At 44.5% G+C, this 26,074-nt stretch overlaps 1 protein-coding gene across 1 annotated transcript in view; it reads right to left on the reverse strand.

Annotated features, from left to right (window-relative positions):
- The window catches only part of arid1ab (AT-rich interaction domain 1Ab), a 65,515-nt gene that overhangs the window by 7,685 nt on the left and 31,756 nt on the right, over window positions 1–26,074 (reverse strand). The window contains exons 4-12 of the mRNA XM_042507038.2: window positions 24,755–24,871; window positions 7,124–7,364; window positions 6,199–6,288; window positions 5,658–5,828; window positions 4,800–5,100; window positions 2,807–2,952; window positions 2,604–2,701; window positions 2,304–2,513; window positions 1,977–2,181 (exon numbers count right to left, since the gene is read on the reverse strand). Of these exons, the coding sequence (XP_042362972.2) occupies window positions 1,977–2,181; window positions 2,304–2,513; window positions 2,604–2,701; window positions 2,807–2,952; window positions 4,800–5,100; window positions 5,658–5,828; window positions 6,199–6,288; window positions 7,124–7,364; window positions 24,755–24,871 (1,579 nt within the window). The remainder of the gene's footprint in view (window positions 1–1,976; window positions 2,182–2,303; window positions 2,514–2,603; window positions 2,702–2,806; window positions 2,953–4,799; window positions 5,101–5,657; window positions 5,829–6,198; window positions 6,289–7,123; window positions 7,365–24,754; window positions 24,872–26,074) is intronic.

Genomic DNA, 26,074 nt, shown 5'->3' on the forward strand with positions numbered 1-26,074 from the left:
GGGGCAGCCCTACTTCCATCACTAAGTCAATTCTCCCCTGTTGCTTGTATACTGGGACACGGACAGTGGTCCAATTAAACGGCCCAACTGAGCTCTAACCGTAGCTTGACTTATCTGTGCATGTAAAAGTACTGACTGAATGCTTGTAAACAGCAAGAGTCAAAAAAATTCAAGGATTCCAGAGAATCCATCCCCTCCTTCTTCTTTCACTCTGGGAATAAAAGGCGAGAGCAGATAGTTGATAGTTAGACGGGACGGTCTTGTGGATGGGCTGAGCACTGCTGGGGGCTTTTCAGGAACACATGCTGCTTTTGGCAATCCTAAATCCCATTAAGAAATTCCTGAGCGCTGCACAGAGGAACACAGTTTGTGTCAAGCTGACTGGCTTTGGAGTGCACAGCCAGCGAAAACGTTGAATCTTCCAGCTCATCGCAGCATGCCAACCCCCCCTCACCCCACTACTTCCATCACCCTCCTTCCTCAGCCACCGCCAGGCTCTCCGAGTCACCAGGAAACAATGATCTAAGCCCTGACTCTGACAGATTGCTGCATGACCTGTACAGACAGGAAGAGTTGTGTGCGTGTGTGTGCATGGGAGTGAGTGATTGTTTGTTTGTGTGTGACATAGTAGCGCTCATCCTTAACTTCGGCTCAGGACTTCTCACTATTAGCACGCCAGTCTGATGACTCACAGGTTCCCATTCATTAAACTAGCACACACACATACACACACAACGCTAGGGTCACTGGCAGGTCACATTTATTCACATTTTCTCACATCACCCTTTCCCTCTCACACATACACACACATTAAGCGGCTCCCCTTCCCCCTCCTCCCTCTGGGCAGGGATTTCCCTCTACTAAAGATGAAGGGAAGGGGGGGGGGATCTCGTGAGGATGGAAAAAAAATAGCATGGTAGAAACAGAGTCAGAGAGAGAGAGAGAGAGAGAGAGAGAGAGAGAGAGAGAGAGAGAGAGAGAGAGAGTGAGAGAGAGAATCGCATGACTTTTACACACATACACACACATTCAAGCCTCTTCCCCCCATTCATCATTTCTGGCTCAGTACTAATCTCCAGGGAGTGTTGCCTTGCCTCTGTAGCCCTGAGCCAGGCACCAGGCAGCGAGGACACGCCACTGACGGGGCATCGCTATCGCCAAATCACCTCCCGCCCCACGCTGCCGCCACCGCTCACCCCCCTCCTCCCCAGCTCTTCCTTCATACTAACTAGAGGGCTGATGCCAGCTGACAAGCACCCTGATGTCTCCTGTAACAACACCCCGGCGCTGACTCAGTGCCCCGTGTCTGACAGCATAGGTCTCGGCCAGACTGGAGCAGCACGTGGTTGCTCCTGGTGTGGTTGCTCCTGGCAGCTAAAAGCGGAGTCCCTCCAAAACAAACAGCTTCCAGGCGACACGTCGTCCCCGAGACCCCCTCCCCCCTTTCCTTTAACCTCTGACTGACTGCCAGTTTACACACTGACTTTTTACCCAACATTTAGAGTTCATTGAAAGATTTGGCATGCTGGTAGAATCACTGTTCGCGCAAAAAAACAACCCGGGGAGTCTGAAAAGGACAAGTCTTTCGTCATGTCCTGTGCAAATGCCAGGGAGTATTCCCCTGAGAGATATGTGTGTAGAAGTATCCAGAGGATGCGGCGGACTTCTGTGACTTACAGCTACGCTGCTGTCGTTTACAACACAGATATACGGCAAAATATCAGTGATTTATGGAGAAGCCCCGAACAGAAGATGACTAACGATGGTCTGAGATCGGCTTTAAATGCTGCAATTAATAGGATACAATAAAATACTCTAGTTTATAGGGCAGATGATGTGAGGCAAATAGAGCAAGGAGGATGTGATGAAGTGCATTGAAACCACACCGAGGGAGAGAGGGAAAAAGTAAGCTTTCATTCATTCGATTTAACTCTGAGGGGGGCAACAATGAGGTGTAGGAGGATGTCGGCGCTCACCTGGGCTGGGAGGCTGGATCTTCGGCTGGTTCTTTTTGGTGTCCGTGTTAAAGAAGTCCGGAGGCGGGTCCTCGCCGCGCTCGATCTTACACTCGAAGGCGTACAAACACTGGATGTACTGTTTCTTGAGCGAACTGGCGGCGCTGCTCGACGTGCCCACATTCAGGTTGGTGGCCAGCTCCCTCCACTTCTTGTTCTTGTTCACCTGGTGGGCGAGAGAGGAAGGAGTAGGCTCAGGAAGGCTGCACACAACAGCCTTGCAGGAATAACGATGCTGTTTTTTAATCTGTTGTAGTCGCACTAAATCCATTTGATATCCACGCATACCTGTGTAAGGCCGCCGATCTCTTTAACGGACACGTAGAGTCTGAAGAGATCGAGAGGTTTGCGTCCCACTGCGGGCAAGTTGTTCATGCCCATGGCCTTCTCCTCAGCGAAGGCCAGGTATCGATCCACCCACATCTTCCTCTCTGGCTCTGGGCCAAGCTCGTACAGACGAGTGATCTTCTCGTTTGTGATGGTGGAAGAGCTTGATTTCTGGACACAAATGATGAGAGAAAATTATGAGATTTGACAAAAACTTGAATGAGCGACAACAATTTCAACATGTGGATTTAGAGCTTGTACCTTTTTGGATTCAGGCTTGGGAGTCCCTTCCACTTTGTTGTTCATCTTCTGGTTGGGGTTAATTTTGTCCATGCTGAACTCAGAACTTGGAGCCATTCCTGTGATAAGAGGACAGTGAGAAACAAAAGTTTACCAATCTATACGGGCTTTCTATAGAAACACAGGAGTACCTGATCAGGGCTTCAAGTGAGGTGTTTACTCACCAGGAGTGTTGTTGGCCATATTTGCTCCCATCGGGTATGGCCCCGGTCCTCCCTGGTTCATCATACCGTGCATGCTGTTCATGCCAGGGCCGTATGGAGAGCCTGTTGCCATCATGCCCTGGGACATGTTAGGGTAGCCAGGTGGCCTAGAGAGGAGAATGCTTGTTTAGAAGTAATACTAGGTGATACAAAAGTCACTTTTACACAACGGCGGAATAATGCCACTCCAGGGTGTGATTTTAGACAGCATACTGGCATTGCGGAAGCACAAGAGGTGCATGATGTCTAACACAACAGCATCTGACTCTAGTGTGACATATAACCTAGTATGTGTCAGAGCACTTTTCAAGCATTAACAATGGCATAACATGCCAATAACAATCATTTAGAGTCTCTGTTACATTTTTGGTCGTTGTTTTTCTTCTTTGAGCTTTTTAAATCACCAGGAATGGGTCGCACACATAGTTGTCAAAACATCACAGCCATCATGCACATGGTCCCATCCTGCCTGCTGTCCTATTTATTAAGACATTTTTTTGGTGCTGTTATTACCTCCCTTGACTGCCCAAAACAGAGTCAATTCTGTCCCCCAATTCCAGGATTATGCCTTTTATACAGAACCGCAAGACAGCATAACGGCTTGAAAATCCTTCCTTGAAGAAGCAGTGTAAAAGGAGCTAAAGAAACTCCTAGAAATATTTTTCCTTTTTTGCATTATTGCATTTAGGACAGCTTAAGTGTGAAAGAGGGAGAGAAAGAAGGGACAATATGAAGCAAAGGGCCACAGGTTGGAGTCGAACCTGCAACCGCTGCAGTAAGGACACACCCTTTTGACATGGGGCACCCACTTTACCAGGTGAGTTACCAGGCATGCCAGAAATAAATGTTAAAGTGTCAACTTTCATGCATTTCTGTTAATTTCTGTAACAAATCCATGCCTCTTGTCTTGTGTTCACTGTGTTTAGATTATTGTGTAGGAAACATCAATTTACGTCACATGACTCCAGCAATTGCTAAGCCTGCGAGTGTCTCTCTGTAGGCTGAGCTGGCATCCTGGCTAGGGAGAGAAGTGATTCACTGATCTCAGAGACCATCTCCTGCTCTCTCCACTTTTTTCCTTTTCTCTCATAGATGTGTGTTTGGTCTACTGCCATCTACTCTGCGGCACACTCAGGCAGCAAAACACACAACAGACCGGCTTGCACGTGGGAAGAACCGATCATTTTTTCATGGTCACACAACCGGCACATACAAGGACACACACACAGTCAGCTGTAAGATCAGAAAAAAAAAAAAAAAAAACTCCTCAAGGACCATCAGAGTCTTCATACAATGTGCCACACTGACCCTCAACCATTAACTGCGCCCTTTTGTCTCACTGAGACACAAGCCACTTATCACAGCATTCTACCAACTTGCTGTATGTTACTTTGCTGTGTGGTTTCAACACATTTTCACAGACAAAATTTGATAACTTTTTCAGGGCTTTTTAAGGAACCACAGTGCATTTCACACATAATTTCTGCTGGCGATCGTACATGAAGGGAGAGATGAAACACGGGGAGAAATGAAGATCTGTACACGATGGTAGACAAAGTGCTGTCACGCATTGACCAAATTTAGAGCTGCGTGGCGTTGACAGCTACAGGAGATAAATTTGCACTTATGTTACATTATGTGAATGTTATCCACAGCAGAGTACACGAACAGTTTCATTACATACCAAGTTATGCCACTGTTATTGTTTAGAAAGTATATTTTCTGTCACAGAAAAGGCTGTCGCTGTTATGTAAGACATAATGCCCGCCACAACTCTGTTGATTCTGCAATGCCGGCATGCAGTCTAATATCACAAACTGGAGCCGAATGATGCTGCTGAGGTTTGGTTCTGTGTAAAAATGCAAACGAGGCATAAAGAAGAGACCTCTTAGCAGCCCTAAAGTGCGATCTATGTGTTAAAAGGGCTACAAACGCAGTAGCTGTGAAGACCCACCTGTTGTGTATGGAGTTTGTGGGTCCATGGTGCATGGAGGGGCCACCATCCTTCCTGTTCATACCCGGAGGGGGACACATCCCGGACGCCACCTGCGGAGGCATACCAGCCATGTTTGAGGCCATCCCGGGACCAAAGGGCCGAGCACCCATCTGCCCCGGGCCTATCCTGCCAGGCGGGATGCCTCCATACGGAGCCCCACTGCCCTGACCGGGCATAGGGTTCATGGAGCCGCTCATGCCGGGGCCGGTGGGGTAGTTGGCGTTGGGCATCCCTGTGTAGCCAGGCTGCCTGGGGTAACCTGGAACAGTCACAGAAAAGACAGAAATATAGACTTCAGCCTGGTCTCAATCATCTGATAGCTTTTCATGCCATCCTACTGTGTTTTGAAACTGTGTTTTGGTCTGAAACTGAGAGGTAAGGACTTCTACTCATCTCTCCCTTATGAGATAAAGACTTTCAGCAGTCCAGCTCTAAATTTACCTCGGTGCTGCCTGTTCTGACAAGCAGCCTGATGAAGCGGGCTTTATCTGGCCCTTGCTGATCGCTGCTGTGACTCATAGCAGAACTTCTTCAAAGCCCACAGAAACCATCTGAGACTTCAAAGTGAAGTGATATAATTTCATAAATATATGAAGTGAGAGGAAACTTCAAAGGCTTTTTTTTCAAAATCTGGGCTATCTGTGAAACTCTGATGGTCTCAGAATGACAACTGTAAACTCATTCATAATATTTTTAGGATTTGAAAAAAAAAAAAAAAAAAAGGTCCTGATTGATGTGACGGAGCATGCAACACTGTACTCGCCTCTACTATTTTGTCAACTAGTTTAAAGCAACATCGCCTACAATCCGGCTCACCTTGTGGACCAAACTGGCCCCCCGGAGGCCCGTAGTTTCCCATTGAATTGTTCTGGGGATATGGTCCCATCCCAGCATGCATCTGGCCTCCTGAAGACTGGCGTGGAGATAAGGCGGAGCCAGGTTGTCCAGGGGACCCGTAAGGAGGCATCTGAGGGTTGCGCATGTACACTGCAGAGGATTGAGAGAGATCAGATTCTTCATTCAAGAAACACCTTAATTTAAAGAAAAAAACCCCCTCAGTATAACACATCATGTGTGAGTGTGAAGAGCTCTTTACTTCCTCACAAACACACAGAGGTACAGTGTGTCTGTCTGCTGCTACCCTCATTTGACCCGGCAAGTCGACTACAAGCACATTCTTATTTAAAGATAGAGCCTGGGGGAGTGTTTACAGGAGGACAGAATGCTTACAAATGCAAACAATCACACCTTACAAGCTGCTGAGGAAGTGGCACACATTCTTGCATTGTTGGTCACTGAGCTAAGGAGGAGGTTTTTTTTAAAGATAAAACCTCTTGACCAAAGTCTCGACACTCACCCCTGTCCTGGCCCATGGCTGACTGGTTCATGGAAGAGTGCATGATGTTGTCTGACTGGACGCTGGGCGGCCGGGGAGGCATCTGATTACCTGCAGGACAGCAATAACACTATGTCTCAACAACTCCAAAAGGACTTCAGAAATCCAATCCAATTATCTTCTTTCTGTGTCTTAAACGTAAAAATATTTGCCATCAAATGACCGTAGGCCAATCAAATCAAAACAAAGAAATGCGATGACAGTGTCCTGTTGGCTGCCTGATGAAATGCTCTCCACAATGAGTTGTTGGTGGCACTGTAACTTCTGTTTCTCTGCCGTCTGGATGGTTTACTAGCATCATGTTAGGAGAAAATGTTCCCATCTGGCAAGTCAGTTCATGAATTACAAATGTGATCCGTTGTATTTGTGAGTGAGCAAGTGGTGAATTAAAAACTCTAAATCTGTCGGCTGTTCGTTTACTGGATGTTTCACATGCCATCCAACACTTTATATGAAAAAACTGATTTTTTTTCTGGTTAGGTTCTTTTAAAGAGGTGTGAAAAATGATCTGTAAATAATCCGCATTTGTTCCTTATTAGTCAATTCTGGTCTTTCCGACGTCTTTTTCTATGTTCTTGGTCATGTTCTTTTTTTCTATGTGGTTAAATTTCATTTTGTCTCAATAAATGAATAATTTCTGTGTAATACATTTTTGTGTTTTGAAAAGTCGTCTTGGTTCTGCTGCCCTTCCTACATGTCAGTTCAGAAAGACAAATCAAAAGACCACTTCAATGCTACTTCAATGCAGCTCAGTTACATATTATGCTTCTGATATGGCTCTGAAATCCTTTAAGACATGCGTCAAAGACATTTGTCAAACATGAGCTAAAACAACAGTCAAAAATGTAGACATTTCAAACACCAGCAAGTGTTCTTGTGTCTTCACCTGGCACAGCAGCAGGGGACAGAGGGCCGGTGCGGGAGGGGGTGACGCTGGCAGGGGAACCCACAGGTGATGGTGAGGGCCCGCGTATTCCCGGCAGGTGGGGCGAAGTGTGTGGAGAAAAGGGCGACTGGGCGGGATTGCTCTGTTCGCCCTGACTGCTGGATACCCCTGAGGTGCTCACGCCCGGGCTCAGGGCTCCCTCTGTACCGGTGGGCAGGTCGTCGATGGAGCCCGACAGATCCTGAGAAGAAACATTGGGTTAATGATGAGGTTTTATGGGAAATTGAAGTCAGTCTGATCTGTTGACACATTTTGGGGTTTCTATTAGTGGACACCAAATAAAGGTGACATTATTTGATTTTCTAGTTATTTATTGTAAATAATGAGGGAATAACTAAGCTATATACATTTATTTTGGCTAATAAAACTGCACAGGCCTAGGCTGCTTCCACAGTAATATGCTGTTTTAAAATGACAAAAAATCTCCTTACACACAAGCGTTTTAGCACCATTTAAGAAATCATCTCGGTCCATACCAACAAACCTGAAAACACATATCACATGACCATTCAGCTACACTGTGATTGAGCTTCTCGGGTGTAAAAAGGAAGCAGAATGTCCACTCAAAAAAAAAGAAAATACAACAGAGGAAAAACAACAATGATGCTTGGGCCAACAAAAAAGGAGATTTCCCAGAGTTTTCATCCAAAAGCAGGGTCAGCAACGTTTTCAAAAGTCTATAATTCTGCCCATCCACACTAATAAACAACCCTGTAGTCTTTTCAACATCAAGTCTTTTCAAAAGTCTCTGTTTTCTTGAATCTGCAATAAAACACAACTCCGGAGTTTCCAAACTCAAATGGAGTCAACAGCAATATCAAAAGTCTCTGTTTACATCAGTCCACACTAAAACACAACATTGGAGTTTTCAAACTAAAACGGCGTCAGCAGCTGGTAGCTTTGAATATTAACATGTATGTTTCCTATTTCTTTGGGTAAATCCATGGAACACAGCTAACATTAGCTGAAACCCAAGACTTCCCCATTGTTTGTGGCTTTTGTGTATTTGAACATGTAATTCATTCACTTCAAATCACCTCATTCCAACTAATGTTTCTTTTATGCACTATTTCAACACTTGATAACACTTGATAATGGTAATGGTATGAGTATATAAGAATAAACATGTTTGAGGCAAAAACTCTCAATCAAACCAATCAGTCCTCTGTGAATTCGAGGAAGCTGCAATTATGATGGAGTAAGTAGGAAATTAAGTGGAAAAAGTGATACGGGATATCAGTGGTGTGTGTGTCAGTGTGTGTAAGCAGCGATGTAAATAAAGCCCAGTTTGACTCAGACTCTTAAGGTAGATAATAAAACTGCTGCATTTGGGGGAATGTGAGTCATATTCAGTTTTTTTTCTTGGACATGCTTGAATGAGGAGCGTGAGAGCATTTGATTTGAGACTCATGTCAAAGTCAAGTGAAGTCAAATCAAGTGAGTGGAAATCCAAACGGCCACTGATGCATTACAGCAATCTTTGTCTTCACCAGGGTGTGTCTGTTATTCTCTCATCCAAGGCTGCCAGCACTGTTACGCTGTGAACACACTCGAGTACAATGACTTCTTTTCCCACCTTTTTTAAAAATACTCCACATCACTCCTATAATGCTGATAATGATCTATCTTGGCGAGGACAACTCTGTTTGTGTGGCTTGCAAAGGGAAAACGGGGGGAAAAAAGTGTTTGAAGCAAGTCATCTCGGGAGGCAGTTGAAATAATTGGTGCTGGGCACGGGCTCTGGTGCCATGTGGTGTTGTTATTGAGCCTCGCTGGCTGTGACACAAAGACAGCCAGGCAGGAAAGAAGGTAGGAAGGCAGCCGGCGATGATTATGTTTGTGGGAAGGTGAATGTTTACACACTGGCCACTCACGTGGAGCCCATGTGCTTGCTCAGAAATGCAAGCTCATCTGCCAGTCACATCGGAGGAGGGAAAAAATGGGAGGGAGGAGGAGGGAGGGAAAAAAAAAAACACACACACACATTGGAAGGTGGCCAACTATTCCCATAGAAATCTCACACTCGCAGGCTGGCTGCAGCCCCGAAGCCGGCGGTTTTGCACTTGAAACAGCGCCCGTTGCTATTTTTGGGATGTGACCTGATGGAGGAACCCCAGAGGGAGTGACAGGAGGAGAACGCTGATTCAGAATCCACCCCCCCTCCAATCCACCCCCACCCTGTTCCCTCTGCCCTCCCTCCATCTCTTCCTCTCCCGCTCTCACTCCGGTGACTGCACAAACCAAGGCCTTTATGACCTGCACATGAGATGTAGCAGCTACAAAACCATGCAAAGCTCAGCATGACGGCTTTATGTATTAGAATCCCACTTTTAAGTGTTTCATTGGCTGATACCCAATTAATGTTCATGAATGTAAAAAAAACGGTCAGAGCCATGCTGTGCGAACGACACGGAGCAGCGCGATCTTAATGCTCTCGAGTACAGAGCAGAGATCAAACAGCATGACATTCCTTGCTTAAACAACCATGGCGGGATCCTTTTTCCAGCAGCCAGCATCGTCAGATGACCTATATCCCCCCCCCCCCAGCACCACCCCACCTCTACTCAGACATCACAAGACCGGTCATCTGACAGAGGGCTCAGTCTGAAGGCCCTGGGCCAGCCGCCACAATGACCACCACAGCAGCTACTTATTTCAGAGATCACTGTGCAGAGTCATGCCTCCATGACAAAAACCCTCCTACACCAACCCCTCCCTGACCCAGACCGCAGGGCAAACAGGTCAGGGGTCAGTTCTTGGGGTTGTGTCCGGGAGTCGCACCTCAGCGGGAGGTCACAGTTGACGGGTGCACAAGACATACACACTTCAGTCGCGAGACGACAATAAGGACAAAGAAAGATCCTTCTTTTAAAAACAGCAGTCTTAAAGAATGTGATTTTGGGTACTCCGGGGGCGTTTCACCAGAGTCAGGATCAGTTAAAATTGACCAAAAATGAGCAAAATTGGAGAAGCAGCAGCCTTCACTGCTGACACTATTATCTAATACAGTGTAGTCTATGGCTGAGCACTGAATGCTTTTGGCACCAAGGTTAACTGGCAAGTGCCAAAAAATGGCATTCAGTGCTCAATCGAACTTGTAATTCTGTTTGATGAGACAGTTTCTGATTTAAGCCATAACTTTTTTAATTAAAGAATTTATTGTTTTTAACCTGGGAAAATATTTTATATGGATTCCTTTGTGGGGACTGTTACATGAGACATCGGGTGTCTCAGTTTTAATCAACACATTTGTCATCAATGGGAAACGTCTCATGTTTTAATGCCTAAATTTGAAAAGGGATTTGAAAGGATTTGGATTAGAGAAGCGGACTTGGTGCTGGATATATATTTAGAATCAAATGACAGTATAATAAAGTACCTGTTCGTGTAATTAACTCAAAAAAGTATTTAAGGTCCCAAATTTAAAAAGTCAGATTTCCATTTTTTTAAAAATATATAAAAGGTAAAGGGGCTACATAAAAACCGTGATAGTATTAAAACGCTAAATCCAGAGAGAAATGCACACAGTCTGAATTCAAAAACTGTCTTAAAACAAGCCGTCAGGACCTCAGTGAATTTGTGATGTCACAAATATACTATTAAGACTGTTTTGAATTTGAAACATAAACATTCTGAGTGGGTCTGTTTGTATTTCCTGTTAAAGTGTTATGTAGTATATGTGAATGACATCACTAACAGGAAGTACCAGACTTGAGATATCAATCTATCTTTAAAGAAAGAAAGTGCTGCTACAGTGTTGTTACTGCAATAATGGTGCAAAGATGCAGAGAGCACAGGTGTGAAAGATGCTGTGTGAAGGATTTAGAGGGATATATCAGCAGAAAGGGAATATAATAAAATAAGTATGTTTTCTTTAACGCAAAATCACCTGAAAATAAGAATTGTTGTATTTTCGATACTTTAGAATCAGTTGTTTATAGGGAGCGGGCCCTCGTCTCTGGAGTCCACCATGTTGTTTCTATGGTGGCCCAGAATGGACAAACCAATCACTGACTCTAGACAGGGCCATCTGCACTTTTGCATCGGTCATCGTAGTTCGCAGCTTCTTAATGAGCCAAACATTATTGCAAAAACCCTAATTTTTAGTGTGAAGTTACTTAATTTAGTGTTTTACTGGTTTAAATCACCATGTTTGTTTTTTGAGGGGCCCTTGTAAAAACCTCCTGAACAATAGAGTCAATGCTTGGCACATAGGAGAATTTAAAGCTGGTTGCAATCTGCAATCCTCACCACTCGATGTCACCTAATCCTGCACACTGCTCTTTAAGTTACACATTTGAAAATATTTAGTTAATGGAAAAAGAAATGTTTATATTAGAGCGACATATTTAAAGAAGTGTGATTTTGGTATCAGCAAAACTATGGCAACAAAAATATTCCTAAATGGGGGTTTTCTTATGAAAGAATCTAATTCAGTAGGTTTATTTGCCAGATTGCATGGTTATGAATAAAAAAAAGAATGCAAACCGACAAAAACATTCACATGTACACCTGCTGTGCAGCACAGAGGCCGAGCTCTTTACCATTCTGTAAATATCTGACAACTGACAGCTCTGATCCCTCAGCCTGGATAGGCAGAAGCATCGCGCACAAACACACACACACACACACACAGACTCACACACATATTCAAATACACAAGCTCCTACCTACTCCCACTCTGCAGTCATTGATTTTTCCCAGCTCAATACTGCACAGCACCAGCCTGTTCTGCTGACTGCACAAGCCGGACAGCGAGGGGAGAGGAAGCAGGGGAGGGGAGGGGAGGGGGGTGGGGCTCTGTGGCTCTGCTATTCAACACGCTCATTATTAGAAGGCAAATGATGAAGAGGACATGGATGAGGCGTGAGGAGGAGCCGAGGGACGGCGGGGTGGCTGAGTTGTGATGGTTTATGAGCTCAGATGAAGGTTGCAGCAGTTACCGTCTGAGACAATTAAAACAGTTGATAATGTGCGCACGTAAAAGAACAAGAAGTATTTATATACAAGCAAGAAAAAGGGGAAGATATGTGAGCAGTGCCGTGGAGAGAAGGAGAGAGCTGCAGTTCTTTCTGTGGAGCTTCAAGCTCCTCTGTATGGCAGCCATTTTGTGTTTTTCCCAGCACTGCCTAACATGGAACTTCAGAGCTGAGAACTGCAGAACAGTCTTTGTAATGTTTTGGCGTTTAAAGGAGGGGAAAAAAAGAGATTTATACAAAGTGTAGTGTTGAAAATTCAATTAGAAAAATCCTAAAAAAATGCACAAAATTTCCTCCCGATGCAATTATTGCTCGTGAATGTGGAAAATGGCAGAAAGTCTTTACTATTGCCATTATTCCCATACTCTCCAGCGCTCCTCTGAGTGTGCCTGTGCTGTCTCTGAGTCATCTGCTCTGCTCTCCTCTCCGCCGTCCTAATGTATTCCATTTGCAGATTACTTCACTGAATCAATCAAGCCCAACCAGAGCCATTAGTCTGCCAAGCCAGCCGATTTCTTTTCTCTCTCTTTTTTTTTTTTTAGGTTATGAGAATCAGAAAGTGGGAGAAGAGAGGTAGCGGCCCTGAGATAATGAAACGGATCTGGAATGTGTGACCCTGGCCAGTAGTGTAACTAGATCTAGTGGTGGAGAAGGAGGAGGTATGTGGAGGGGGGCAGAGTTCATCCCTCAGTCACACACTCTCCCTGACCCACTCGTCTCTGTCATTCTCAGACCTCGGGGTTTCACCAGCCGCCTGGTTGGCAGGCTTCCTTATTCTCAGGCCTCCAGATGCTAAACACAATATACAGCGGGGGAAGAAAAAAAAAAAAGGCTCACTCACTCCAGACTGGCTTGCACAAACACATCCTCTGTGGCGAGGTGAGGAAGACAGAGTAAAAAGGAAGGGGGGTAGATGGGAGATGGGGGGGAGATAGAGAAGGGGAAAGAAATGGCTGCATCTCGCGGGCTGCCATGGTTACTGTGATCCACGTGGTTGACACATTAGAGCCGACACAGTCCCTCCCCCCTGTTGCTGCCATCCCTCTGTCTGTCTCTCTCTCTCGGCGGCCTCCCTGCGTGCTTGGCAGGGTCACGGTGCAGTCAGCTACTACAAAAGAAGCAGCCCGTCATTGTTACAGGAAACGCAGACGCACCAAAGCTCCCCCCCTCCACCTCCCACCCTCCCTCCTGCTCCACCGCTGCTTTAATTACACACTCGGCCTCCGGGCCTCATGCACTGAGAGACTGAGAGATTAGAACACGCAGAGTGGACAAACAGCAAAATCTTCTTTGCTGTCCTTCCCGAGTCCCTCGTGTTTATGTTTACATGCTGACGACCTCATCGGCGAGAGCGCCGCACATCACCGCTCATTTAGGGCAAAGTGGGCTTCTGATAGTGGAACGGGGTCATGGGAAAAGTCATCTCTTCCCTTTTAAGAGGAAGATCAAGTGATATTTTCTGTGCGCAGTTTCTGAAAGAGGGTTTCTCTTCTTTTTCTCGCAGCCTCTGAACATGCTGACTTGACTTAAACTGAGCCCAGAAGCACATATCAGAGAGCTATCAGAGCAATTCTATCTGAGGACGGACTGTAGGCGCTCCGACAAAATAAAATCTGTGGAGCCACCTGTAATGACTGTGCTGTGGCACAATGGGACGACGGCGGGAAATGCTCAGGTGGCGAGCGAGAAGACGGACAGGTGGGTGTTGCTGAAGCCACCTGCCCAGAGGCTCCCACCTGCATCCGGGGGCCGCGCTGAGCCGCAAGGAGCTTCTGGGAAGTCCGCAGATGGCTTGGAGGGAGCCAGCTCTGGCCCCAGCTCCAGGTTTGCAGGGCTGAGCTCAACCATAAGGGGGCACTCCCATCCCACTATGAGGGAAGAACTGGAGAAAGGAGGAGAAGCAAGGCAGGCCCCTGCCTCATACAGCAGCAGAAGCAGCCATTACAGGGCTTCACATACAGCACAGGCTGACGAGAAACTCTCTACACACACTTAGGGCGACCTACAGGCGCACCACACAACTCTGACCCACTCTGCATGATGATGGAGGTGTGACATGTTGCTCAGATCGCGCAAAAACTACTCAGTGTGTGAAATAAACACGTCCGTTATCTTATTTCTCCGACATGTAGGCAAACAAAAAACGTGGATAAAGAAAACAGCAGCACAATGCTCAGAGCCTGGGAGCACCCTGGTGTCTAGAGTATCAGTGCCACAGACACATTGTCTACTACCTCCACTGACGAGCTACATCCAGCTCCCCAGAGATCACCATTACACTGCTACTTCATCACCAGCAGCCACGTGGGAAGGATAACAACACAGACAAGCACACACACACAAAAAAGTCAGAGATGAAAGAGTGAAGCAGCACAATACAGAAAAAGAGTCTCGTACCGCTACGGCATAAAAAATACAATTCATTTGACACTGATCGATACTACTCTGCTTTAACATTCCTGCGTGATGCGGGCTCGCAGTCAGAAAAGAAAATAAAGGCCAACTATGAATCTTAATCAATACGTAGGGAGTTCTTTTTTAAACGCTCCACATTTGCCTAATTGAGCTTCTCTGTGGGGGTAACAAAAAAAAAGGGGGGGGTATGTGTGCGAGGCACACAAACACTGCAGCAGTGTGTGTGGAGCTAGATGAAGGGAGGGTGAGGGAGGGGAGGGGGGTCTGATTGCTGTGAATAATGGGGAGATGGTGTGTGCGTGGGGGGCCTTTTGTAGAGATCACAATAGTAGCAGGGAGTCCCAGGGCAGCACACAGATGCCCAAGTGAGGCAGGCAGCTGCCCAGCCCGAGGTGAGGGGTGCTGGGATACGGAGGGCGAGGGGGCTTGAGGGGGGTCGGGGGGGGTTTTTTTTTTTTTTAGTGGGTGGGGAGTCTCCAAAACCCCTTACAGCCAGTCTGCCTGCTTTCCAGAGCAGCAACGCCCCTCCCCTCCTACTGTCACACACAGCACATCTAGGGGGCGCTACCAAAGCAACTGACACCAGCAGTGAATTAACTGGGGAGAGAAGAGGGGGAGGAGGGGGGAAAAATTATATAGAGGTTATTTCATAGAGTGAGAGTTAATTTCATTGTGAGGCCGGTTTCATCCATCCAGGCTCGGCAGCTTGTTCCAGCGAGAGCAGGAGAGAGCCGAGGACAGACAGTGCTGCAGTCAGCCACAGTCTTTGTGCTGCAAAACTAGCTCAGCCCAGCAGAAATGGAGGCAGAGGGGAGGGGCATGGGAGAGTGTGTGTGCAAGTGTGAGAGTGTGTGAGTGAGCGGAGAGAGCAAAAGGGAGAGGGAGACTGTTCTCTGTGCATGCGTGCGTGTGTGTGCGCGCGCTGAGCTCACAAGAGCAAAAAACAGGGGCTTGGGTTTGAGCAGAAACAATTCGAGCAAATGCAAAAAGAAAAAAGAAAAAAAACAACACACTTTGTCAGCAGATTGAATTTTCTCAAGTACATTAATTAAAAATCACATGGAGGGAAAGAAAAGGGGTGAGACAGAGAGGGAGCAAGGGGAGAGAAACAGACGAGGCAGGGAGGAGGGAGAGGAGGAGGAGGGGGGGTGAGAGCAAGTGAGAGGCGCCCTGGAATCTGAATAAGACATGCGCACACAGGAAGCAAGGGCCCCAGAATAGCAACAGGAAACTGGCCCCGGACTCTGAATAGCGTCAGCAGCAGAGCCTCGCAAAACAAGGCTGCGCTGCACAGCGTTATGAAAGCTGATTTACTGAGAGAAGAGAGAGGACGAGGGAAGGGAAGAGGAGGAGGAGGAGGAGGAGGAGGAGGAGGAGGGGAGCAGGGTGCAGGCGAGGCAGAGAGAAAACGAGAATATAGACAGAAAGAGGAACAGGAGAGAGGCAGAGTGAAATATATATTTATATATAAAAACAGAAAGAAATGCAGCAAAAACAGAGTGTAATATTGAAAAAGGCACAGAGGGGGTTGGGCTGGGTAGGAGAGGAGAGAGGGGAAAAAAAAAAGTGGGCCGGCCTTGTCAGGCTGATTGCTCCAGAGCTATGTCGCAAAAACAAGCTTAGCTGCAGCAGGAGAGCAGAGCTGGGCTGGGCTGAGCAGGGAGCGGGGATTGCAGGAGGGAGAGGAGGCGAGCGTGGGGGGGGGCTCAGAGTTGATCAGCACCAAGGCTGGAAGATCCCTCGGTTCCAGATCAGGAGGCTTGGCACATAACATTAAAGGTCATTAGGATGGGGGGTGTTGTGATGTGGGTGGTCTCAGAGCTGTGCAAAGACTGAATCCATGCGAGGGTGGGGTCCTGGAAGGCAGGGACGCAGAGGCAAATTTAAAGGTGAGAAAACTGGGACCAAACTGGGATGTCCAGTTGTTAAAGCAAGACCACCACCAAGTGAAGAAAACAAAAGGCAACTGATAGCAAAGACAGACTGCACGCCACTCATCAGTATACCACTCGTCTTTAAGGCTTCTGATTGAGCTAACTTCCTCTTTTCTGTGAATAACCATGTAAATATGTCTACATATAGTTATATATACTTTAAAATTTACATATAGTTTTACATATAGTATGTAAAAATGGGGTGAAATTTCACAAGTTTGCACTTCTTTCCGCTCCTTTTCGGATATGTCTGTATGTTTGTGAGCGTTTATACGTTCATTCTTTCCTTTCCTTTTTTTTTTTTTTTTTTTACATTTTCAAAATAATTTTTAATACAATTCAAAGGAGGGCTTAATAAAAAAAGTCCTGAGTCTACTCCCTTACACTGTTTTTCAGCACTTTGAAAACTGAGCAAATTGGCAATGAGAGACTTGAGAAGAAATTTTCCCAAAATTAGCAACAAAAGAAAAAAAAACTGTACAAAGTACACAAACATTACTATAACAAAAATAACAAAAAAACAAGGAAAAAAAGTCAAGGAAATTAGCAGAAAAAAGGGTTTCAAAATTATAAATAATAATAATACGGTATAATATTTAAAAATATATAAACATGATAATTCTAAATATAATATAAACATATTTTTGGACATTTTCCCTTGCTTTTTTTTTCCAAAAAATGTATGCTTATTTATGCTTTATGCTTATTTCTTGCAATTTTTTTGAACATTTCTTGCCCAGTTGCAAACTGGCCCCCCCCCCTCCATAGTTTCAAAAAAAAGGAAGAAAGCAAACTAATTTGCTCAGGCTTTTAATACTTGTGAAGGTGTCTGAATGCAGCACAAGATAAGTGATTTCAATCCAGTTTCAAAGAGTGTAAGAAAAATAGACAACGTATACTCTCGGGCCCTTCCGTCAAACTGAAACCACTCCAGATGAAGCGTTCTATTTGGGGAGGCACGGTGAACACGAGGGTGGAGGACGGAAAAACAAACTCCGGCGTGAGTGTGTGTGACCAACATGTGACCTTCCTCTCGAGTCTGGAGCACATTCAGACACATCAGAAAAGAGGAGCATCACAACCAGTGGGCGGTTCTGAGTGGGATTAGCCCCAGAGTGGAGAAAGGGTGTACAAAAGACCTGGGGAAGGACAAGAAGGAGATTAAAAAAAGAAAAAAAAAGAGTGAAGGGGAAAGGTGGGAGGGCGGGAAGTTGGTGGTGGTCTGGTAGCTGTTCCTTTTCCCAAGGCTTGACATGGAGAGGAAGTGTCACTTCCACAGAGCATGAAAGCTGGACAGTGACAGCAAAGACGACCATGGTGGAGGGCCGCTGGATCAGCTGCACGGAGCTTTCTACCATGAAAGATTTTTAACCTCCATAAAGATTTACTTTATCCATTTGTAGACTGAGTACCACATTGGTTTTGCAAACATGAAGCTCCCTTGAAAAATATTTCTTCGAACTTCGACTGAGATGGCCACCCCAAAAAAAGCAGTGCTGAATGTAAATACTGATTTTGGCTCATTAAAGGGGTATTTTGAGCAAATATTACACTTCAAAAATTTGTGTGACTTGTGAGATTTAAAAAAAAAAAACGTGAAAATTGAAGCAGCGAAGGTAGAGATAACTTGACTTTTTGCCTTTAAGCATGAGTTAAGGCTATTAAATGAATACTGGGACACTGTATCTTATCGTGTCATATCACTTAGGTACAACACATGTGTGGTAAGATCTGGTTTGTACCTGCTGAAAGGCTGAATAGCTGCCATGCGATCACAGAGCATGAGGATGATTGATTCATTTCACTGAGATGTCTGTAGTCGGCCTTGGGTTTTATACCAAAAAATGAATAAAATTTAGGTGAGAACTGCAATCCTTCAATGACTGCGTAGATCCTAGATAAAAGACTATATTCTGTCTTGTATAACTGCCACCATTCATTCCAGCGTACCCAAAAAGTTCTGTGAGGCTAACAAAGGAGCTAAAACAAGTGCACAGTAAGAGCACCTCAGTGGACAGGATCACCTTATTTCTAAGGCCGTCTGCTGTAACCCTACAACATCACAGATGGGCTGTAGCTCATAGCTCACATGCAGTCAAAGACCGTGCCCCAGCCTTCATTTAATAGCCATGGAATGTGTGAAGCTCCAACACATGATCCTACATTTCCCAGAATGCAACTCGACTCTCATCTTTTTAGGCCTTCCCTGCTAGCCAAATGCCCACATCTATCAAACTCCAACCTCCAGTTTTAAAAAGAGGTTTCTGACTAAAAAAAATCAAATCTTAAACCTGAACTGTTGTTACCCTGATGACATCATTAGGGATATTTTTTCAAAGCTCCCTCCCGAGCTACAGACAAAATTATAGTATTGTTTTCACAAGATGTGTAGTACTCCTCCTGAGGAGTGGATAGCAAAATTGGTGGAGTGCCCCTTTAATCAGCCACAATGGTTATTCATTATAGACTGAGTCGATAACGTGACACATTTGATGGAGAAAAGCACAAAAAGACCTTCTTTCTCTCCTTCCTCTTTGCTCTTAATTTATTTCCTTTCCTAGAAATGACATTCCTGGTAATGAGTCACTCAGAGTGATATTTTAAGATGACACAGACCACAACTGTCCAGTTTTGTTGATTTTAGGGCTTTACTCGCTGTGAACTGTTTAAAATTAGCTGTGCAATTAGCTGCACGACTACTACGAAAAAGCGGAAAAAGTTTTTCCATGAAGACACCAGCAGCCGTGGGGAACCGACGATGTGGTAAATACTCAACAGTTAAACGGTGTGTTTGTATCCTGGAGCCAGTAACCAGCTCGACCTGCTCAGCTAGTTCCACTACAGCTGCCTGCTCCCTCCTCCCCTCCCTCCCTCCTCCACCTCTTATCCACAGTCCTTTTCTCAAGCTGACTGTTGCTTTCCTACCTGCGCCTTCCAGCAGGCGCTGAGCCTCCTGTACTCCTTTATTCCCGCCTCAACTGCGGCCTAACAGACGCTGGGTTTTTAGCACCTGGCTCAAACAGACCCATCTGTGCTCTGGATGAGGTGATGTCTGGCTGGCTCTGCGCGAAAGCTACTAAAGTAGCTAAATGGCGCTTACCTCTCAGCCGCTGTTGGATCAGGATTCAAACATGTTCGGAGGCAGATTAAAACAAAAGCGGCTGTACAAATCACTGCAGGTGCTCGCAAAATAAACAGCCTTCCCCATCAAATCAAACCTGTAGATCTGTCGCACACATCCTGTCAGGTGTGTTTTAGTTTGGAAAAGATGCTTCTCTGATTAGTAAGATACAAATTAGCTAATTTAGGCGACCAAACACCTCCTTTATAAGTACAGGTGCACACATATGTATGAGTCTTGGCTCTGAGTCAATCGCAGCAATAACTGCATCTACTGTGGGCGGCTTTTACGGTGGTGGAGTGGGTTGTCCACTAATTGGAAGATCGGCGCTTCGATCCACGGCTCGCCCAGTCTACTTCTCAAAGTATCCTTGAGCAAGAAACTAAACCTCAAGTGGCTGTGCATCAGTGTGTGAGTGTGAATGAATGTTTAAATGAGTAGCAGCTGGCACCTTGTGAGGTAGCCTCGGCCTCCAGTGTAAAAGCGCTTTGAGTGGTCAAAAGACTAGAAAGGTGCTATTCAAAAGGAAGTCCATTTATCAATCCACCAATGAATGGAACATGAAAAATTAAGCAACATGAGCTGGAAAATAATGACATACTGCACTGATATAAAGACGCTCCTCACATGAAACTGGGCCATCGATGCAGTGGAAATACGCAAATACTTTTGAAATTGGTGCTGTGTGACCAGAGATAGAGAAAAAGGTAGAAAAAGTAGAAAACCAACGACTACCAGAATGCATTGCGCCACCTCGGACTAATAAGTACTGCAGCTGATAGATAACATTATGCGACCTCATCCATTCGACACAATGGCGGCCAGCTGGTAACAAATAATCTCGTATTACAGTTAAACTGTAAGCTAAAAGATGTTTTATGTTTTATGTTTGACATGCGCTGCCCAGTTTTACTTTGTTTCATTTCATTTTTTCGCCCTACGTTTTCACAATGCAGGAAGCAGTACGGTGCCCACTTCACGTTCACAAACGCTTGCTATTACAGGCTAACTCGGCATTAAAATATTCATCTGAAAACATTTTAGAAGAGAAATAAGCAGGGGAGGAATATCTAGGCACTGATCAGATGGGGGGAAGTTTACCACAATTTATCTACACTCACTGCCCACACTGTTTTGATATAACAGCTGGTTGAATACCCATAATTATGCCTTTAATGTCCTTTTTTTGTGATTAGCTTGTTGCTAACATGACAATGAGCTTAAAAAATCTGGGTATCAAGTGTCAGTACCAATACCAAGTAACACTTCTTCTATATCTTTGTTTGACTTTTAAGCACTTTTCTCCAGTAAAAATCTTCTCTTTAACAACGTAAGCCAAACTTCTCAATTCTCCCAATTTTCATAATTTTGCATTTGAACAACAAAGTCCTGCAAAAACTCTGTCTAAAAAACTGATCAGAATTTTGATTTATATATACTTAGATACACGTCAACAAAATTGCTCAGCCACACTTTACATTTGTCACAGAAGAGAGACACTTTCAAGTATTGCACCACATCCCTCGTTTTTCCCTCCCAGAGATCATTTTTTGGACTTCTTAAGTGAAGCAAAGTCAGAGTCAAGTGAGTATTGAATAGCTCGATTGCGCCTTTGCGCCACTGACGTCTTGCGGATTGGGGGTAAGCATGTGGACATGCACTGGATGCCAACTTTGGATACTTGACAGTCTCTGGTACTCAGTGCTTTGGAAAAATTTCAGCTGGTGCCACAAAAATGTTGTGCTCTGACACTGAGCCCTGCTGCTGAGTGCATCAACAGATATTCAACAGAGTTTGGTGTAAGAAAGCTTTCATAGCCATGGATCCTCTTCGTAAAGGTCCGGTGTGTTGGATTAAAGAGCATCTTTAGGCTGAAATGTTATATAGGCATTCATAACTATGCTTCTTCTTATGATCACCTGAAGTAAGAGGGGTGGGCGATATATCGAATATACTTGAGGTATTGTGGCTTACACCACGTGCGATACATAACATGACAAAGTTGCAAACATCAAGTAAGCATTGTCACTCAATGAGTAGCAGTAGTTTGAGCGGGTGAAGCGTGTGTTTGTACGATCGTGATCATTTAGTCACATTTTGCAACCGTGGAGCACCAGCACAACTTGCAAATATTAGCAAAAGTGAACTGGAGAGCTGTTAGTTTGTTGCCTGCTCACAGTGAATGAATCCTCACCATTTAAGGCGCCGCAGCACCTGTTAAACTGTCTGCTAATGCTAACATCCAACTGTTGACCAGAAGCTTCAAGTCCACAGCAAAAACATTTATATAACAATATTGAAATTTAATTATAAAAGTACTTTATTTAACGTACTCATGACTGAATTGTATTAAACGTTATTAGAACAGTTTGTAAAAGTGTATTCAACTTTATTATATGATAGTAGCTACTTTATTTAACTTTACTGTAACTGCAGTTCATTCAATACTTTATTTTAGCAGTTAACATTAGTTTAAAAGACACTTAAAAATATGGAGTTATATATTGTGTATCGTGATATAGCCTTAAAATATCACATTTTATTGCCCAGGCTTAATCACTGTGTTTTCGTTACCTCAGATGAGCCAATTATTTCTACATACAGAGCGAGTCCTCATTACAAAGTCCGCCATGTTGTTTCAATAGTTGTACAGAACGGACAAACCAAACACTGGCTCTAGATAGGGAAATTTGTAATTTCACTTCAGCCACTGCAGTTCTCCTACATGCTTGGCACACGGGAGAAGTTTCAGTTTTGCAACCTCAACGCTAGATGCCACCTTTTTTTTGCATTGTGGCAGTGTTTGTGCTGCGAAAACACAGTTATTAAAACATCTTAAATCCCAGCTACAACAGATACTTCTGGTGCGCATCTCCTCCTAACACCTGTAGGAGTCAATTCAGCTGTTTTGACACAAGCTGTCAGGGTTACACTCACAGCTAGCATGGTCTAATCTGCACACTGTGCCATGTGCGCTCTGCAGGGGAGCCGGGGGAAGAAGGGGAATCGGAGAAGGAAGAGGATCAGTTCATCTCTACCTTAGCCAGATTAATGCTCCTCACAGCCAATCACAAAGCACCAATAGGGAATCCCCGAGAAGTCTGAGGGAAATAAACAAAAATAGCCCTGGCCTGGCCTGCTCGGCCAATGGCTGAGCCCGCAGAGAGATGTATAAATAAATAAGAGAAATAAATAAAAGAGGAGGGAAACACATCCTGAGGGCATCCCCTCCTGGCATAGACAGCGCTGCCTCTCATCCCTCCCTCCCTCCCTCTCAGCATCTCCCACTTCAACCAATCACTCACACTATTTGAAGTTATTTGCTTGCACTCCCTCAATCCCGTACCCCCCCCTCCTCCACCCCTCCTCCCCTCGCCGCCGACTCCGCTCTCTCACTTTCATTCTCTCTCATTAATGATCTCATTTCTCACTCTCCTTCCCTGAGGCCCAGAATGAGGTTAGCTCCGCAGTCTGACCTATAAACACTGCCATGGAAACTGCAACGTGTTACAGCAAGACACCTCTTTAACAGCGAGGATGTGGAGGGGGTGGGGGGTGGTGGGGAGGTGGGGAGGAAAGGGGGTTCTCTCACCTTTATCTTAGCCAGAGGGCTATCAGACACCGGCTTTACTTCACTTTCAACAATCCTTTTCCTGGCAGAAATGTTTTTTCCCTCGCTCTCAGAATTTTTTTTTCCTCCCCTAACAAGTCAGTAGAAACCTGCACTGCTTGAACATGCTTTAGTCACTCCTGGCATCAGCTTGTTGTTGTGTACCGTGTGCATGTTGGCTTCAGAGGCAGCAGAGAGATGGGTCTACGTTAAAAAGATAGCAGAGAGGAAGGCAGATTTTTACCCCTAACATTTTAACAATCTGTTCACACTCGAAATTTAAGTCATAACTGCAATTAATATCCATATATTGGGTCAAAAACATTGAGGGGAAATATTTATCCAAAGATAAGTTGGAACTTTATGCAGACTGTCTTCTAACATGTCAGTGATTTAACAGGCATGTCAACAGACACAGTAAACAAAGCTGGGAATCCACCAGTGGCCACAGTCCAAAGTACAGAATATTGACCCATCTCCAGTAAAGCATGCAATACTCACAGTATTTCTAGCTCTTAAAAACATAAAATGTCTGAATAGGTTAGAGCAGCTGAATTGAAGTGTTTGGCAGTCAATCGATTGCAAAGTGGGCCGAAAAATTCAATATTTACCCCATATTTCTATGTATTTTCTTCACTCTGAGTGCTCCGGTCACAGTTGAAAACTGTGCCTACTATTATGTGGAAACTCTTACTGCTAGAGGATGATGTGTGCTACATGTGGAACAAAGCTAGGTGCCAGGTGATGAATAGTTTTGAGATATTAACGCAATGATTTATCCTTTTTTATATGAGCTTTCAACATACCTACATTCGATAGCTTGGGGGACGGGTAAGAGAAAGCAACAGGTGTTTCATGTTTGGGGGTGGGTGAAAAAGATTATTGATTGACAAATGCCTAAACTCGGTTCTGAATAGAGAATCAAATCTAAATCTAATTATGACAACAAGACTGGCATGAAAGTAAGATAGTAAAGACTAGGTGCCTTTAACGGTGGTAGCTAAAGGTTTCAGTGTGTGGCGGACCCTGCCACATTGCACTGACATGCTTCTACAGTAGCCTTTAACAGACAAACCAAGAGCCATCTGCGGTTTCGAGTTGGCCGACAGTTCATATCCCCTCATAGTTCATGTTTTGCTCATTTAAATCACTGATTCCTGATATTTTAGAGAAGAAGAGATTATTTGAACTCCTGTTTAAAACTTCTAGAACGTCTGGATCTTAACATGTCAGAATAAAGTTGAGCAAACATTAGCAGGTGCTGGGTTAGCAGTCCATTGCAGACATGCCAAACAGCCTCCGAAAACTGTCTTTTCCGACAATAATGATTACTAACTGCTGGACTAGCCAAGATGCACAACTACTCAGACATTTTTGGTTGTAAATTTAAGTGGGATTTTTGGCGTTTTCCAAAGGCTTTAAAATATATATTATCTGAGCAAACTATGAAGGCCAGAAAACCAGCTACAACGAGCAAACGTCAGATGTAAGATGAAGAGAGCTGGGACTCACTGGCAGACTGGATGGCCGGGCCTGCATGCTGTCTTCTTGACTGCTCTTGTTGGAAGCCATGGGCTGGTTGGAAGGCGGAGCGCTGGACTGGGAGCTGAACGAATCCTGTGAGAGTTCCTGATTATGGGGACAAGATGAAGAGAGCACAATGGTTCCCACGTGTAAAAAAAAAAAATCCCAAGTGTCTTTACTGCTTACTGGCTCTCTGCAGTGTACAGGAGTATGACACAGAAAATAGATCCCAACTGGGCTGGCCAAATGTAATGCGCTGTGCCATGTGCACCTGTGATTTGAATACTTCCTGTATGGCATGTCTGTGTCACCATAGGAGAGACAGCGATTGCTTATTTTCACAGCTATTTGCCTGAGCAGCTCACTTGTGGCTTTATTGTCTTTTTATCTGTTTTTGTCACCAACAATTCAGATTGGAAAACAAAGCTTCTCTCCTATGTAATCCTGCATTACCTGGAGAGAAGGTTTGTTGCTCAGTTGAGGTTGTTGTGTTTAAATCCTACTGTGTGGCTTTTCATTTAAAGGGCCATTATTTTTATGTTTATTTTTTGTTTTTTTTTTTCTTTTTAAATCTTTCCAGTAGTGTTTCTGATTTATTAAAATCTGAGAATTCAAGTTTTGGTCAAAGTCAGTATGTTTAGCCTCTAAAAACTTTTTCCCATGTGACTTTATGTAGGTTTCTGCACGATTGTGCTACATGTTAACCCATGTGCTCCTGTGGACGCCACTTATGTTTGGTTCCGAGAGTCAAACAATAAAACTAAACGATCAAGGTAGCAGGTAGACCAGCAACTCCTGTGTGCTGTGAGGTAAAATATTGCGATATTTTATGCTGCAATACTGTATTGAAACACAGACCCCAAAGATATTTTTTTCAAAATGATAAAACGTAAGTGAGAAACTTTATCTTTAAAAATTTAAAGATTGGGGTATAATTTACAGTTGAAATAAGATTAGAAATCAAAATATATATATTATCGCAGCACTTAATCATATCGCTACATACTTGAAATTGCAATAATATTGTATTGAGTTAAGTATTGCAATAATATCTTCTGGTGATTCCCACCCCTGACCAAAAAGGCGTGAAACAAAACGGGACTAGATAGTGTTTACTGTGAGGCAGCTGCAGACAGTTTGCATCAACATTATAAGGGAGACATTGACTGCATCTATACAGCACTGATAAACTACAGCAAACATTGAGTGTGTATCAGCTCAGGAATCTCCTGCGGCAAACACTTTTAGAAACACAGATTGGCCCGACATACACCTCACTTTCTATGTAAAGTGTGCTAACAGAGTTCG

Source organism: Plectropomus leopardus, chromosome 17 (assembly GCF_026936395.1).
Source record: "Plectropomus leopardus strain MGB_pleo_1.0 chromosome 17, ASM2693639v1, whole genome shotgun sequence".
Taxonomy (NCBI): Eukaryota; Metazoa; Chordata; class Actinopteri; order Perciformes; family Serranidae; genus Plectropomus; species Plectropomus leopardus.